This window comes from Melospiza georgiana, chromosome 10, assembly GCF_028018845.1.
Source record: "Melospiza georgiana isolate bMelGeo1 chromosome 10, bMelGeo1.pri, whole genome shotgun sequence".
NCBI classification, from domain to species: domain Eukaryota; kingdom Metazoa; phylum Chordata; class Aves; order Passeriformes; family Passerellidae; genus Melospiza; species Melospiza georgiana.
Genome location: NC_080439.1, coordinates 5,746,826 through 5,764,172, shown reverse-complemented (window position 1 = coordinate 5,764,172; position 17,347 = coordinate 5,746,826). Strand labels below are relative to the sequence as shown.

The 17,347-nt window shown below is 36.8% G+C and overlaps 1 protein-coding gene across 1 annotated transcript in view; it reads right to left on the bottom strand.

Moving 5' to 3' along the window:
* The window catches only part of NAALADL2 (N-acetylated alpha-linked acidic dipeptidase like 2), a 401,015-nt gene that overhangs the window by 96,153 nt on the left and 287,515 nt on the right, over window positions 1-17,347 (bottom strand). The window contains exon 7 of the mRNA XM_058031067.1: window positions 3,954-4,097. Within this exon, the coding sequence (XP_057887050.1) occupies window positions 3,954-4,097 (144 nt within the window). The remainder of the gene's footprint in view (window positions 1-3,953; window positions 4,098-17,347) is intronic.

Here is a 17,347-nt window from a genome sequence, read left to right as displayed (position 1 = left end):
ATACAGTGACATGCACTGCCACACAATCTGCTGGCATCTCTCTCTATTTGCTTCCTTGGATTCATGTTTAGCATAGTCCAAGTACCCAGAAATTATGGTATTGTTTGCATATTGATATCAGAGTGTGAGATGGCCCAGCCAGAGTTTATTAAATATGGGAGTCTTTATTTTCTCTGACAGGTAGCAAACTATGAAGGAGAAACACATATAATATTATCACAAGGCTGTAGTTTAACCGGAGAAGATATTCACTTTATCACTCCATGGCCTTCCTCTGACTGAAAAGAAGACAGGCTTGATTTGCACTAGTGCAGTACTTGGCAGAGAATTTTATTTATCTTGGATGAGAATCGTATAATATGGAAAGTAACAGACTCTTCCAATTATTCCTTTTGTATAATTAATGATTCAAATTTCACATTATCAAAGTTGACTATAAACTCAGTATAATGAACAGTTGACACGTGGAACTACAGAAAATAGATGTTCAAAGTCTCATAAAAATTCATTGTGTTGTGCTGCAAACCTTTCCAGTACCAGTCAGTTCTGGTTATCAGTTCCACTCAACCATTTTGTCAGAGGGGGTAGATTTGTTTGCAGCCTACAAATGAGCTCTGCACTGCAGTCACTGTGATGATTCACTATTGATCGGTGACTGTATTTTGTAGACTAAAAAAAGGTTACAAAAGATCAAAAGATTCTACCTAGAAAAGCATTTTGATCTGAGTAATTTTACTGTCTGCAGCAGAATGCTGGGAGTCTTTGTGTACCTGGCTCTATTATTCACACAGTGTTTGATATCATTCAAGTTACTTAAACTATTCATGCCTTGCCTTTATAATTTTAGAAGTTAAAGCATAAAAAAATGACACCTATTGCACAGGAAAAGGCATTAGCAGGTGGTAAGAAGTGGGATGTTTAAGTGAGATCATTTCATTTACACTTCCTGCCAATTGAGCTGCCATACCAGGTCACACCAAGTGACCACCCAGTCCTTATCTCCAAAAGTGACCAGTACATAAATGTGGAGAAGAATGGAAGAATAGGATGAGCCTCGGAACAGGGGGAAGTCCCAGACACCTGGAGACTGATCACTGCTGAAATCCTGGATCTTTCTCACCTTCTCTCTTCTCAGGCATTAACCAGGTTGAGTATGAAAACTGACACTTAAAACCAAAGGGGAAATTTACACCCATAACTCTGTGATGTGTTTAAATAGCAGGCTTCCAGGATTTCCATTCAAACCAAAGTATATGGTCATTAGTGTCAAAAACCACTTTGTATATTAATTGCCATTAGATGGATTTACATTAAATGCTCAAGAGTTTAATTGAAAAAGGGTAATTTGTACATTACTGCAATCTCCCAAATAGTGGGAAACTCAACAGCAACAAAGGCAGTACACAGCAAGACTTCCCTCATTTATGTTTATAGGAGCGCTTTAGTTTTACAACAACCTTCACAATGTTCTAGCAAATATCCTAGTGAGATTTTGTAAAAAAAGAAAAGAAGCTTCAAAAGTTTACAGTTTCTCTATAGAAGTTCACTCTGAAACTCCTTCTAATTGCCTATCTTTGGGAAAAAGTTCATGGGAGCACAGAATTTCAGATTAATGAGGATTAACAATAATGTACCATACCAAACAAAAAGCAAATCTAATTACTGACTTCATCTACCACCAAATTAACAGCTGACTTCAATTCCCACTATTTGCTTTGTAGGTCCTGAGCACTCAATCTGTGTGGGATGTTGGCCTCCATCCTCCCACTCCCTCTGTCACATTTTGTCTCTTGAAAACTGCAAGGCTAAGGGAAAAAAAGCAGCAATGTGAGAAAACTATATATAAATGTTTAATCATTACTGATGAATCTGCTGTTCAGCTTTTTGAAACATAATGATGAGAGAATGATGATCATTTTATCCTAACAAATTTCAAGCCAACCAATCATCTGAATTGCTCATTCACCTCTTTTGACAGATAAATGATGAGTCCCACGTCAGAAGTGAAATCTCTCTCTTAAGCTTCTTCAAATCAACAGGAAGACTGCAAATTCAACCTTTGCTCTTCTCTAGTGCATTGCTGTCCTCAGCATTATCTCTTTAGCTATTACTAGTATTAAATAGTTCTACACCATTTCTTATCATGAGACCAGGCTTTTATCTCTTCCATTAAGGCTCCTGCTGAACAACAGCCCACTCTGTGCTCCAGAACATCATCAGCTTCACATTAGTTCAAGGAAAAATATATTATAATGCATTACAAAATTATACAAGGCTTCTTCTCAGTCCCTATTTTCTCAATAAATTAAGATTTTTTTTTTAAATCCCCCATGTATTACTGTGGTTCAGAAGCTTTACATGAAATCACACACACAAACTGTTGTGTTCACCCAGAGAAAACCAGACATAGATTGGCTCTCTCTACATTGCTGGCTTGGAATATTCTTTCTTTCCAGAAATTCTCCTCTGACACAATTCCTGTCGTCTCGTGAAAATAAAACAGACATGCCACACCTGTCACAGAAAAAAGCAGAGTAAGCTGCCCTTTAGGGTGATTTTGCCCTGCAGCCTCCAGATAAAGCTTTATGAGAAACAGACGTTGTGCAGCCTTTTATCTTTCTAAAATGAGTGTCATTTTCCAGCCCAAATTCAGGCTTTGCTCCAGGCACTTCAGCTGTTGGAAAATCCTTCAATACTAACAAGCTTCATGCAGCCTACCTGGAATGGGTAAGCTCTTGTTCCTTCCAAAATGGCCTTTTCCCCTTTTCTACTGGTTGTGGGGACAATAATTTTTAAAATTAAAAGTTTATTATTAAAAAATCTAGTCAGCCATGCATGGAGAACAATTGCCCTGCCTAACCACAACAGCTTAAGCCATGAAGCATGAGGTTTTCTGCTTTCTTTTTCAGTATGTATAACTACGAATGCTAACACAAGTCATAAAATTAATCAACCTTTTTTATGACTTGTTGTATTGTCCTCCTATTCCACAATAACTTTCCAAAAGCAATAAACAAGGGATACAGCACATGATACTACATTGGTTGCCCTTAAAATTTGTTTTTCCTGTTATCATCACTGTGTGTAGCACAGGACACAGTGGTTAAATTAATTTGCCTCCTCCTTTCCAGGACCACAGTTTCAAATCAATTCATTTAAATGGCCCTTATAGTGAAATAAACCATTTTTTTTCTGGAGAAAGATGCACAGGTAAAAAACAAAACTGAAGACTGTTTACTGAAGAATTACTGTCTAAACATGCACCTCATCTAGAATGTTCTCTGCAAGATGTTCTTCTGGTGAAACACTGTGCTGGAAGACTGTAGCATCTATATCAACTTATATCAGCAATAAGCTTTTTCAAGCAATAATCTGTTTGACTTTGCTAATGGCATTATTTCTAGGGAGATACTCTGAATGCATTCATCTGGCTCTACTCAAGGTATTTTGCTCTTATCATGATGCCTGTTTTCCTGGTGAAAACTGGGAGAAAAAGCTGCCTGAGGGTTCAGGTAACAATACACTGTTTGTTCTATAGCATATACAGATTAAAGAACATATTTAGAATTTAAGTGCTATTATTCCAGAAAGAGAAAAAAAAGCTCACAGAATAATATAGTTGCTGATGTCTTAATGCTAAAATCACATTATTAGGAGTACAACCATACTGCAGCACTAACAAACCTCCCTACTGATGGCATCTACACAGAGGAGGTTCTAAGTCAGTATTAAGAATTAGTGCTCAATGCCTTCTACTATTTTTTACTAAACCACAACTTCCGTCTACCAGATTTTAGGAGCAGAATTTTTAGACTGTTCATAGCCTCTTCTAGAAAGCATCTAAGCAAAACACACCCACAATCAGCTAAACCTCTTAGCTGTATAGCTGTAGACATTGGATTTGGAGTCTGAGAGGAACGTCCCAAAGGTGAAGTGGATTTGAAAAGCATTACCTGCAGCTGGCAGGTGGAGGGGTGTGCACCTGTCTCTTTGGGCAGTGTCCTCAGGTAGGGAAACAAGTTTTCTGGCAAGCAGTGCAGAAATTGGTTGTACCAACAGTGTTGTGAGGTTCAGTCGATTCTGCCTGTAGCTTCCATCTTAAATGACAGAAAGGGAAGAGCAATTTAGTAAATGAAAATTAGATTTTTTATCCTTCATAAACCGAACACAAAAATGCAAATCTCTACCACACAAGTTAAAACAACGGATTTAGATAAGCAGCTGTTGTTTTGTGCTTATAATACTGAAAAAAAATTTAAAAGCTTCTTCAAGAACATGTATTACAAAATTACATGTACGTATTATGGTATCTGGGCAATAGTTCCATAAGAAAGAAACTGTTAAATGAGTCTGAGCAGATATTAGATTGTGAATTAAACATAAATTAAATTGGTGTGTAGTTAAAGGAATCACTGAAATATGGAAGTACTGATCAGCAATAAATTTCAAATTCAAGTAAAAACTGAACAGCTGAAGGAGGTCTGGAAAAAGAAGGTACTAAACAGACACATTGAGTGGTGAAAGGTATGGATCAGAAAGCATCAGAATACTTCATTTACAGCTGAAACATCTTAAGCAGACACAGCACAAACCTCTCAATATCAGCAGTTTCATGCAAAGTATTAAAATCTCCCTTTAACAGAAAAAAAAAAGAGAGTTTGCATACACCTGCCTGTCTAACACTTGATCATGGAAAGGTTTCTGATGAGATAATGAAATATTTTGGGAGACCAACTGATGGAACTGTGGGGAAAAATAAAAACCTAACTTTGCACACACAAATGCTCTGAAACACTTAGGAAAAAACATCTGTTTTCTCAGTTATTTCAGAGGTATTTGGGGATCACCTCTTCCCATGGAAAGCAGGAACTCTTCTGGCAGATGAAAAGCCCACCATGGAAAAGGAGGGGAGGCTGACAGCCTGGGCAGGGCACAGCTCTAACACAACCTCACAATGTCCCTGCCCCTCCTGAACCATGTCCAAACCTTCAACCAGAAATTCAGAATACAAGGCATCTCTCTGAGACCTCTGTGAAACAAACACTGTATTTCCTGTCAACATTGAGTTCTTTACTACCCAAAAGCATCCTTTAAATTCTGTGGCACTGCAGGCACAAGGGGAGGAGGCTATCAGCAATCAGCAGCATGTTTCAAATAAGTTTCTATGAAGCTACTTCCAGGACTGTTACTAAAACACAATATAAAGAAAACAAGAAGCCTAGACACATTCAAAATTTTTTTAGGGTTTGTTTTTTTGTAGTAGCAGTAGTAGAAAGTTCTTAAACTTTTTATAGTACACCTTTAATCCTAATGAAAAAGTTGACCAAATCTGTATCATTTGATCATGGAAAAACAAAAGGTGTTGTTCACCTTTAAAACTCAGTGGCAAGGTGATCAGTGTTCAGTTTGAAAGAACCAGACAAATTTTTAGGTGGAGAGGTAAAACTGGTTCAAAATATAACATTAAAAAACGCTTTGTCTCATCAAAGTTGGTCTGGGTTCAAAATCTCTTAAAGTTGTCACATCAGTGAAGTGACAGCAAAATCAGTTTGGTCAAGAGTGTTGAGAGTGTTTCTGCATTCAAAAAGAATCCCAAAAAAAGTCCATCAGAGATGTGCAATTGAGACATTATTTTCTTTCCAGTGTTTGTCAATCTCCAGCCTGTATTACAGTGGCAATGAAGCCCAAAACGTTTCAGATGAGAATAATCTCTCCTTTCTCCAGTTACTCACAACTTGAGCTTCACACCTGAATAACCTGTGAAAGATACACTTTCAAGAACAACCTACAGGAGAAACCCCTCCATATTTAAAAATGAATCATCTCACAATAGAAGATGGAGTTTGAAGTATGGGAGAAAAAGAAAAGCGAATCTGTAGAAAGACAGATTTAAGTTACCTGAGCAGATTTATCTAGAAGAAAAACTTTCTAATAGGAGGAATTCATGAAGACTTGCCTAGGCAGATGATAAAATCCTCTTTAACTGAAATCTTTTTAGAGAAAATTGTGAGCAAACATCTGTCAGGAATGATGCAGATATGGCTGATGCCCTCCCTTAGGGAAGGTGCTACATTAGATGATCTCCTGACATCTTTGCCAGACCTAAATTCTATAAAATCCTCTAGTAACTAAACTTGATGAACTTCTAACAGAGAAAAAAAACACCATTGAATTCATATTAAAAAATACTTGAAAAAGGAAAAAAAAATAGTTCCTTTCCCTCTGCCAGGCATTTATTAATTGCCACTTGTTAAGGAGGCTGAGGAAAGCAATGTGCACCATGACCAGATTTCAAAAGTGAACCATCCAAGACCACCAATCTCTCCAGTGCACATTTAAAAACCTGGAGATTTTCAGGGCTGCTGCTTAAAGCCTAATCATTCAGGTTTAAAATACTCCTGGGTTTGGTGCTATAGTGAGAGTGAAACAGAGCAGACTAACTTCAGAAAGAAACCAACACACTGAAAGAACCCGGGGATTGTCTGCTGGATGCCAAACCCTTCAGCATCTGTGGGAATAACAAATGCTTGAAGGATAATTTAAATTTGCCATTTTGCTTCTAATGAAATTTAGTTTTATAGCATGAAACTCTTCCAAGAAGCAGAATTCCTTCTTCTGTGCAAGTCAAACAATGTAACTGAGCCAGGCCTAGAACCACTATTAATTTCAGAAAGTCCCTGGAGAACTTACTGTAAAGTGAGGAAGAAAATACGTTAATCAATTATTAAGTTATTTTTAGGAGCACAAAAAAGAAGCAATCTTTAGAAAATTTCTGCACAGAAAGCAAGGCCTGAATTTCTGCTCCTGCAGTGAGTATGGTTTAGGTTTTCTTCTTCAATGCAAGCATAAACCTTGGGCACCAGTTTCCACACTGCTCAGCCTGGGACACGCCCCCAGCCCAGCATTTCACAGTTCTCCATCACTTAACTTACTGGTACTGCCAACATGCCCTGGGATTTCTGAATTTAATAGTAACACCTGTCCACTATACCCTACTCAGTTCTGAGCAAAAGTACAATTTTATCATCACATCAATGACTTTCTGAAGACTGAAAAACCAGAGTTTTAGTCACAATGTCATACTTCTCTAGCCCAAAAATATTGCTTCACCAACAGCTTCCTCAGTATTATGTGAATAGTCTTTTATTTGCATTTCTCTAAGTTTTGTGTTATATGAATCACCTTTCTGTTCACTTTTGTTTAAATTCCAGATTCAAAGAAAGACTGGAAAGAACATCATATTTCATTAATATGTGTTTATTCAAGGCACCTTCTGCCAGGATCAGATAAAACAAAACTTTAACAACTAAAACTGTCTAAAAAGCTTACTGACAGAATTCATCAAAATAACTCCTTCTATGACCTAAAACACGGCTTTAATGATTTTCCCCCCAAAAATAAAGAGAGCAAAAAGTAGTCTGAGTGAAAACCAAGCAATAATTGTTCATACCCACGTCTTTGACTTTCTGCTGCATTAATAATACAGCAGTATTAGTTTTGAAATATCTGAAGTGAATGGCTCATTAATTTTTCACCTTAAGCTTAATAGAAATTTGACAAACAGTTTTATGCTGAAAATAGACACTCCAAGCAGGACTTCACAGCTCGTGATGGGAATAAATTAGAGCATAAAAGACAGAATAGTGTGTGCATTTGGTCAAACAAGATGGTTTTGTCACTCAGCTCCTGAAGTGAACAGTTAGTGCAATGCATTCCTGTGAAAGAGGCATTGTTACATTTATTCAGTCCCAGTGCACATTCTGCACTGCCCTTTGTCAGCACTTGATCTTGTATTAAGCATGACAAACCCAAAGATCTATAAACTACATGTCATAGACATTTATGTTATCTGTGCTTTGAACTTGTACCCAGCTTCCCTCCACCTCTGTTGGTAACATTCAACAGCTGCTAGCTCCCACTGGTTGTCCTGCAGCCAGTCACAATTATCTGTTTCTATTTCTCTGAAAAATCAGGTTATCTGTGGTTTTCCTGGCTTCATCTAACCAAAGATGGAAGCTGCAAGGAGCTGTGCAGCACCTACAACAGGAAGGCTCTGGGTACTGAACTCACACCACCACTGCTCATCACCAGAATTTTGCTAAGCAGCAGCTACTTGATTAAATCTTCATCTACAGCAGCTTGCAATGCTGTCCCCATGTCCATTTTTAACTCAAAAAAGCAGCCTTCAATTAAGCCTCCACATCCCATTTAACCTCTGCTAGACCCACCTGCTACACCTCACAACGTCACTGACGTATTTTTTGCCTTCCTAAATTTTATCATGGAAAAAAGAAACTCATTCTAGCTGTTATTTCTTGCTGAAAGTGGATACAGTCAGAATACTGACCCAGAAAAAAGTGGTGCTGTTCTGCAAGCAGTCATGAACAGGAAATTCTGGGAAAGCATTCCCCAACTGCTCACCAAAGTCACATAAAGGTTTTCCTGCATGTTAAGTCAAACAGAGACGTCTTCCTCTAACACAAACCGTGCTGAAAAGTCCAAGGTGTTTAAAATGGAAGTAAGAATGGATTTTATTAATGCCAAGGAGAAGACCTTAACTTCAGACTTTCAAATATCAGCCAGGAAAAGCTAAAAAAAAAAAATCTGGCAGAGAAAAATGTTACTCAAGAGGAGCAGAATCTGGAGCAGAAGCCTACAGAGTAGAGGTAACAAGCAGTTTCCTGCTATGTCTTTATTCACTTCTCCATGAATTATCCACTAGAAATGCAACTGGAACATATGCCAGTTTTGAAGTGCTTTGCTTCACTAGCCACTGGTAAAAATATGGAGGAAGAAAAAAACATTTGCTTCTCTTACATAAAAAAAAGAACTTTGAAATTCTGTAACCAGGGATCTTAACAACAGCCAGAAGATTTTAAAGCAGATTTACAGGCAATGGAGCACAAGATGATGAATCACAGCAGCATTGTGTGGCAGCTTGCTCTTCAGGATGCATGGCCACAAATGGACAGGGGATGCTCAGAACTATGTAGTGATTGGAGAGATGGGTGAGGAGGATGGCTGTGCCTGTGAAAGGTTTATGCACATTTACAGAAAACACAGAACTGAAAGGCAGTGAGCATCACCTGGAAGAGAAACAAGCTACTCAGAGTTCTCAGAAAGGATCTAAAACACATTTTGCACTTTGGTCTTAGCATTGCAGATAGTTAAAAAGGATTCTTTAGAAACACCTTTTTAAACAAATCACATCCTCATGACTTTAGAGGTTAACAAAGGGTTTAAAAGAAAACTGAAGATATCATATCACCTGTGATAGACTCCCCAAATAATAATCATACATCACTGATACACAGAGAAAACCAGAATCCTGCAGAAATACTGGTTTGCTTACAGAGTATATTCATTCTATTCTGTTTACATTTTGTCAACAGATCTGTGTATGTATTACTCAAGACTGTCTCTTTAAACAGATTTCTGCTGTCCTTAAAAATAAACCTAAATATTCTATAGCTAATACAGAAAAACCCCAAACCCTTCAGAACTTGCTGTCATCTTTTTCCTTCCCTCACAAGGAAATGTGCTTAACCACCATGAAAGACAAAAAAACATCACTCCCCTCCTCTCTCACTGCAAATCACTCTTGCCTTAATGCCTACTTAATGTACTTTAAAAATACTGTCACTCTTGTTTCTTTTTAAGATACACAGAATAAAAAGCAACGCATGTATTGTGTAAAAGCAAAACTGCTCTGACACACTGATGCAAAATCATCTCACTAATTTCCCCGCTCCTTTCTGAGAATATTTAATAAAATGGCAAGAATAAAAAGAAAACCAAACAACTTTTCCCAATGCTCTCACCATTTTGAATCCCCCTTTCCACTTAGCTCGTTGTAGTGGCTGATAATTAAAATGACACAGAAGTGGCCAAAATAGAGCAACATTATGTAACATTTCCACACCAACTGACATGAAGTAAAATTTTTCCTTTTAAAGTATCCTACAATTGCGTAACCACTAAGTCATAAAAAGGAAAAAGCATTTCTTCAACATCTTTCAAAATAGCTAAAACATGTTTTTATGTTCTACTAACAATGGGATGTAACAGGAAAAAAAGGACAAGACAATTCTCAGGTTTTCCTGTGTTATCAAATGCCTGTCTCACTACTGAAGTGAAAGAAACTCTCCATCAAGAGACAGCAGGTTTGGCCATCTGACAAAAAAAAACCCAAAAACAAACAACACTGCCCAACATATTAAAAGTGGTGGTGGATATTTAAAAGGGTTGACAGAAGTCTTATGGGTTATAAGACAAAAATAAATATCACTTGATGCTTAAAAAATAAGCTTATTTTTAAAAATCCAGTAATCATATATTTAGGTTTCTGTACAACTTATTGCTTGCCATCCATAGTGAATTCAAACCAGCATATTCAGTACTTTATATTTAATTTTGGATTCTATCCTTGATAGCAGAAGATCTGCTTAGCACCTTCTACTGTCATTAAATTCAAGATATAGGTACAACTCACTGTGAGGGAGGCATGCAGAAATAATCAATGCTGAAAAGATTGGAAACACTCAGTACCATCAGGCACGTAAAAAAATGGAATCATTCTATCCAAATCCTAATTTGGATAATAATTTGATATCTTTTGCTTTCCTAAAATACACAGAGGTATTAATCCAATGGAGCTCAGCAGAGCTACTTGAAGCTATTGCTCTAACTACACAATCCAAATTATCAAGTACCAGACACATATTTGGACTTCCTTTTTTTAAATCTTTATTTTAGGGAAGACTACTTCAGGAATTCTATCCCTGCAGGCCTGTGTGTGAAATGTACCTGTTTGTTGCTCCCAGAAAATTAGATATAGGATGTTAAACTGAAGTCTGGAGGGAAGTTCATGTGTGTGTGTTTGTGTCTGCAGGAGGGAACACAAATCAAACTGATGAACTAAGCTTGGCACAGGTGGATTTTAAAACTGATATATTACAGAATATTTTAAATTCAAGTGGCAAGCACATTATGGAATTTGTTATCAGTTCCATTGGAAAAAAAAAATAAAATTCTCTCCCTCCTGATGCAGGCAGTGAAGCAGGAATATCCTGCAATGGAGCGGGACCGTGGAGTCACAGTAGCCAAGAGGGCACACAGCACCTCCTGCATGAATTATGCTTTCTGTTAACCACTTCAAAAAATAAGGAACTTCTGGCACATTAACAGGCTGGTCTTGGAGCTTGGTCCTTCATGAACTAAACCTTGGTGATGGCCACCATAGATGGAACAAACAACAAACATGGAAATGAGACATTGATACAGAGTTCCTTTCCTCCAGTGATGATGGAGATTAAATATAGTAAAATAAGGGTCTTGCTTTATACAAAATAGGTGTGAAGCTGTCAGAACACACATCAGGTAACATATACCATCCTTATTCTGATTATGAACAAGCATAGATTCCTGTTTACTCACAATAATGAGATTTATTGTTATTAAAAATAATAAAAGCTCTATAGTGGTCTGCCAGGAATGGAATGGAGATAGAAAATCTGCAAGAAAACACTGAAAGTGACAGGTTTAGGATGACAATTATTTTGTTTACAGCATGTAGTGAACACTGCAATGACTCACAATCACATGCTGTCTGTACATATTTGGAGGACAACATGAAATAAAATTGCATATGTTATCTGTGGTATAGGATGATTTTCTTAAAGTAATAACCACCTCTGATGCGTGCCTCCAGATTTGTTTGTAACCACTGAAAGCCACATTTCGGCTTCAGCACAGTTTAATTGTGCCAGCACAGTTGTTTCAGGAGCCATATTATGAACCAGATCAGCACACTGCAAAATTCAGTGCTCTTAAATAAATGAGCAGAGTAAGGGTTTAGCTGGGATGAGGATATGGAAAGCATGGCAGGAATTCCTCCAATTCAACCCAAAGCCTTCTATTCCCAAGCCACAATTCCAGGGGACACCCATGTCCTCTAGGACCCAAAGTCATTGCCAGACACAGGATGACACTTAGATAAGCACATCCATGCAAAAGCTTCTTACAGATTTAAAAAATATAATTGAAACATCTTTATAATTTTTCTCTAGTTCTTTAAAATAATTATAGCATACTTCAAGAAAACCATTTAAGAACAGAAAGCCTCTAATATTCTGGCTGAAAATGATAAATAATTAATATGCATCTGCTGTTTAAGCAGTTTAAAGAAGCTGCAGTGCTAATTTTACTTGCATGATATTAATGTCAAAAATTTTGTAAAAGAAGATAAATCTACTAATAATGCATGTCTAGCAATGTTAAATATGTTAATATCATTTAGCTTTGTTTTGGTAGAGCATGCAATTGGAACTGCAGGGATGCTAATTTTCACATTAAATTTTGACTATATGTATCAAAGGCATACAAGAAGTTTAAAAAAATTCTATCTGCTTTTATTTTGTTCTAAAGGGCTTTCACCCAATCAAAAGAAATACAGAGAAGAATCAGTGGTTTTAAAAAGCCAGATTGCAATGTAAGTGTTCCAAGTCCTCAGTTCATTTTTATTAATCTTTCAACACTCAAGATCAGATAAAGTAGATATATGGGGTCATGTACCAGTAATAATTTGATAAAAATTACTGAGGAAAAAGAAATAAATCAATCTCAAATGACAGTTTCCTGAAATGAAGATACAGGTGCTCTTAAGACCCCCATTAATCCTGTCGATGGTATAGAGAGGAGAAAAAGCTATGCTCAGAAATTCCTTAAATTCTGAATCTGTGGAAATCCCTGTAACACATCTTGGTTTTTTTCTTGGATTACAGAGCAGAGACAAACAAACCATAATCTATTTGCAGCACTCCTCAGAGATACACAAACACTGCTATTTAATTTACTTAATAACTTGTTCATGTGTTTGCAATGTTTTATTATGTTCATGCTGACTCGTGCTACTGCTGGATTCAGCTTCAGAAGGAGATTACAAACACCCAGGAGAACTGGATTTTATTTTGTGCACAACAGCACATTTTCTGTGAATATTCATTCCAAACTCCAAATGGAGCCCTTGGCCCTAAATGATTTCTGAGCCATCTCTTGTAAGGAGCTTTGCATCCTCAAATGAGTTTGTGTAACCTGAGATGAGCATGAAAAATTAATCATTTTGCTCAAATCACAGAGCTGAGGAGCTGGTTAACGTTTAGGTTGAACTCCCTGAAATTCAAGGACAATTTGAGTCAGGAAAATCAGAAGCAAAGAAAATTTGTAAGAAAATAGAAAATAAGGTAGTGCTTGAAAGAAATAATTCCTTGCTGAAGAAGGGCAGAGCAGCAGCATCATCTCAGAATATTGCATTTCGAGCCATGTCTCAAATTATGAGTCAGTGATAAACATATATTCTGACACATATTTTTAAAAAATGCTACCTAGGATTATTTTTCAAATTAAATAATAAGAACATTTCTACAAACACAGTGGACATCATTGCAAATTATAGCTAGTAAAATTCAGCAGAAAATAAGTATATTGTATTTTCAATTGTTACTTAAAACTAATTTCAAAAGTGTCGTCAATGTTTTTCTCTGGGAGGAAGTAAATATTTCCTTCCCAGCTCAGGTCTTGCCACAGGATCCAAAGGACATGGAACCATCCTTTGTTCCTTCCCACAGTGTTAAATGTGCAGAGCTCACTCAGGTCACAGCCACAGCAGGAAATCCATTCCCCTATCTTTTTCCTATTTCTACAAAGAGCATAGGTCAGAAGAAACCCAAAAGAGCAGTGGAGAAGAAATCAATGGTTTCGTTTTGATCGTTACCCTGACGTTTAATGAAATTTAATGATACCTAGAACAACATAAAATCTACAAGGACAGAAATGCCTAGGCAAATCTTGCCCTTCATAGCAATTGCACCTTAGCTCAACCACTGGACACAACTCTCATTTTCTAGGTTGTTATAAAAGGTATGCTACTGAAACACAATAAGTACTAGCAAAGAGTTTGCAGCAAGTAAATTGTTTTCACAAGCTGAAACTGCAAAGGACCTGGCTCTTTAAAAACATGCAGGCCCATGGAAGATCCACAAATCAAACCATGTGCAAAATACTCTTCGAAGAAGAGGACCAGCTTATTCTAAGGGTTAGTATCAAGCACAACATTCTTTGTTTCATTTATTCATCAAAGTTAAAGATATTTGCTGTGATGGTATCTTGACAACTTCATGCATGTGGACAGTTCTAATAAATATCCTCCCTTTCAACAGTTTATTATTAAAATTTATTGTCCTTGACATCCCCAAGGACTCCATGTGTCTCTGAAGAATGGGATCTCAAGGTTTCAAAGATCTACAGTATCCACGTCTATCAAGAAGACTTGATATCTCTGGTTAGATGTACAGACATAGACCTGAATTGTCAAAGTATTTGGTGAGTCACCACCACAGCTCTACACAGCAGACGCTCACAACTCCATCATATTGATAGGTAAAACCCCCAATAAATACACAGAAATATGGTTCACTGAAAGAAACACAAATAAAAAGAACACATGGTCTGTTGCAACAGCATGAGTTAAAGAAGTTATTTTCATAAAAGGAATGTGTCACAAGTAATCATAACTTCCATTTCATTTCGTCTCCTTCTCAGTGCTGGTAGAAATAAATAGATGCCACATTTGTAAATTCAATTGGCACTGTTTTGCTGAAGTGACAGATGATTCATGTTGTGATTGCCTCTACACCATGTAGCACCATTCTTTATTGTCACAGGTACTGTATTTCATGCAAGACTGCAAACTAGCATTTGCAGCTTTATAATAAACTATTTCCTGTCAATAGTGCTGTAAGAAAGTTGAAATTTGCCCTCAAGTATCTGTTTTCTGTTCAGAAACAAATATTTAAAGCCACTCAGAGATCAAATATGATTTTCCCATGCAGTCAACACTTCATTCTCAAACCTGGTGCACGAGGGCACTTCAGTCAGGGAGACAGAAGTGGCTTTGCAGTTGAGTTGTCCATCACTGCTCATAATAAGGCAAAAATTCAAGTACACCTTTACGATATCAGGCCACCAGTTTCACTGCCTGCACTTCAACTGCAGCAAACAAGTCTAATATTTAAGTAATAACAGACCAGAGGCAAAAATACTATTTTTGGCTCTAAGTAGAGTTGATCTTTTCTAGCGTGCTTTTACTTCATTTGTGGCTTTTGCACAAAGAGCAATAAAATAATTATGTGGCAAAGGAATTAACTGCTGTGAAACAAGCAAAAATTTACTACATGAAAAAGTGTGAGCTATTGTTTTGCTACGACTCTATTTTAATCGAAATTAAATTTTCTTCAATTTCAGTTTAATCTGGTTAAGCAATTCAGAGTCCCGATTACCTCTAAAATGAACTGAAATTGTAGCTCAGAATGAAGCACAGAGAGGGAATATTGAGGACTACTGAAATATATTCCATTACTTTCCTGACAGTCACAGTCACCAGTGCTGAGTGAAGGCAGCTGCTGAGAAGAAGATAAATACATTTAAATAAGTGGACACACGTATGTATAAAGGACTGATGCTTGCACTGATTTGACAAAAATTTAAGAAAGTACTTCTTTAAAAAAACCCAGACTCTTAACTTGATTCATTCCTCACGAAAAACCAATCCTACTTATGAGTAGGAGTTGAAAAAGTGGCACGGACTCCTGGAAAGTTTTAATGGGCTCAGAGAAAACACAGAAAAAGGAAACCTGAAACAATCAATCACCCAAATTATTTCATTTATTAATACAAATTTGCTACAGGCTATTATTTATCTTCCTTACAGAATGCTGTTATACATATAATTAGACAGTATTAGACTTGTATTGATGAAACTTCATGTATCTATAAACCTATATAATTTAATGACAAAATTAGATTTTTTTCTACGTATGCAAATTTGTTTAATAATTTTCCCATCAGAGCTTATTGAGCAGAATAAGGTATTACCTTAGATTAATTGGTTTAATTATACTTTCTTTTAAATTTATTCAATACTTTCCTGTCTCCTACTCTAAGTAAGTAAATATTTCAAACTTTGCTAGTTAACCTCTAGCTTAAATGTGTTTCCTCTATGAAATGTGGTATTTTTCTACCACTGCTTTAAAATCTGCTAGTAAGTCCTGCTTCCCTGTATTCTGGCAACTGAATAATAAAATGAAACAATTTTCTTCTGTTCCTAGAAAATCAACACAACACAAATCTCCATAAGTAACCACCAATATAACTCAATTATTGTTGTGGGTTTTTTCCAATCCTTTACTTGAAGTCCTTTATATTGATGAGCTCTTTAGGCTCTGCATGGAATCACATTTTTCAAGCTGTAACTCAAAATGTGTTCTATGGAGGATACACATCTCATGCCAAGGGTTGATTAATTATAAAGTCATTCCACTTAGATCAAAAGCTTCTTAAAATCTTCTTTCACAATGTTCCTCAGAGGTTTTGGAATAAATTTGTGGGGGTTTTTTGACAAGTATTGGCCACATTCAGTGTGCATGGAACTTACATTAGGAACCTCAGCAGACAAAGGTTCTGCTTCCCCTGAAGTATTTCCATAGGGAATTCATTGAAACAATGGAGAAAATGAAACTGTTATTTAACTCCATACCCAGGGCAGCTCCTGAAGGACATAACTGACGTGGAAGAATTCCTGCAAGATAAGAAATTCTATAGTCCTATCCTCCCTGACTCATTTAATAACCCCAACACACTGAGATACACAGATGGCACCTTTTGCACAACCAGCCAGCAAACCTCTCTGTTCCCTGCAGGAGAAACTGTTTCAATTTTTATTATTATATATTATATTTTTTTATTATGATCAGATAACTTGACACTTCTAACAGCCAACTACCTGAATCAGAGCTGGAAGCAGACAGCTGGAAATTTCCTCAGATCAGAAAAGCACATAGTCCATTGAATAATCAAGAGTCTGAAATAATTAAGACTAATTTCTGAAACTCTGAGTGCCTCTTCAGAGCAACTTCTATAAATACAAACCCCTCATTAGCTCAAGTGTTGCTCCATGAAGTTCTACACCAAGGATTCTTCCAGCTGTGGTGCTTCCTGTCTGTATAAATTTTAAAAGAACAGTGAATGCTACACCAGAGGATTCCACAGTTTGGCACATGAAGCCAATCTATATGGAACACACCCACAATTAATAACCTGGAGGTGTTTGCTTAAAATACAAAATTCTAGTAAAATTCATTCAGAAGCATCAATGATAAACAAGACCCAATGAATTTCCAGTACAGAATCTGGATCTGCAGCCAGAACCTGTATTAAAATAAATGGATTTTCACCCTCTAGAATCATATGAATGAGTTTTTAAGTAAGTTCTTTTAACCAGAGCTGAGCCAAG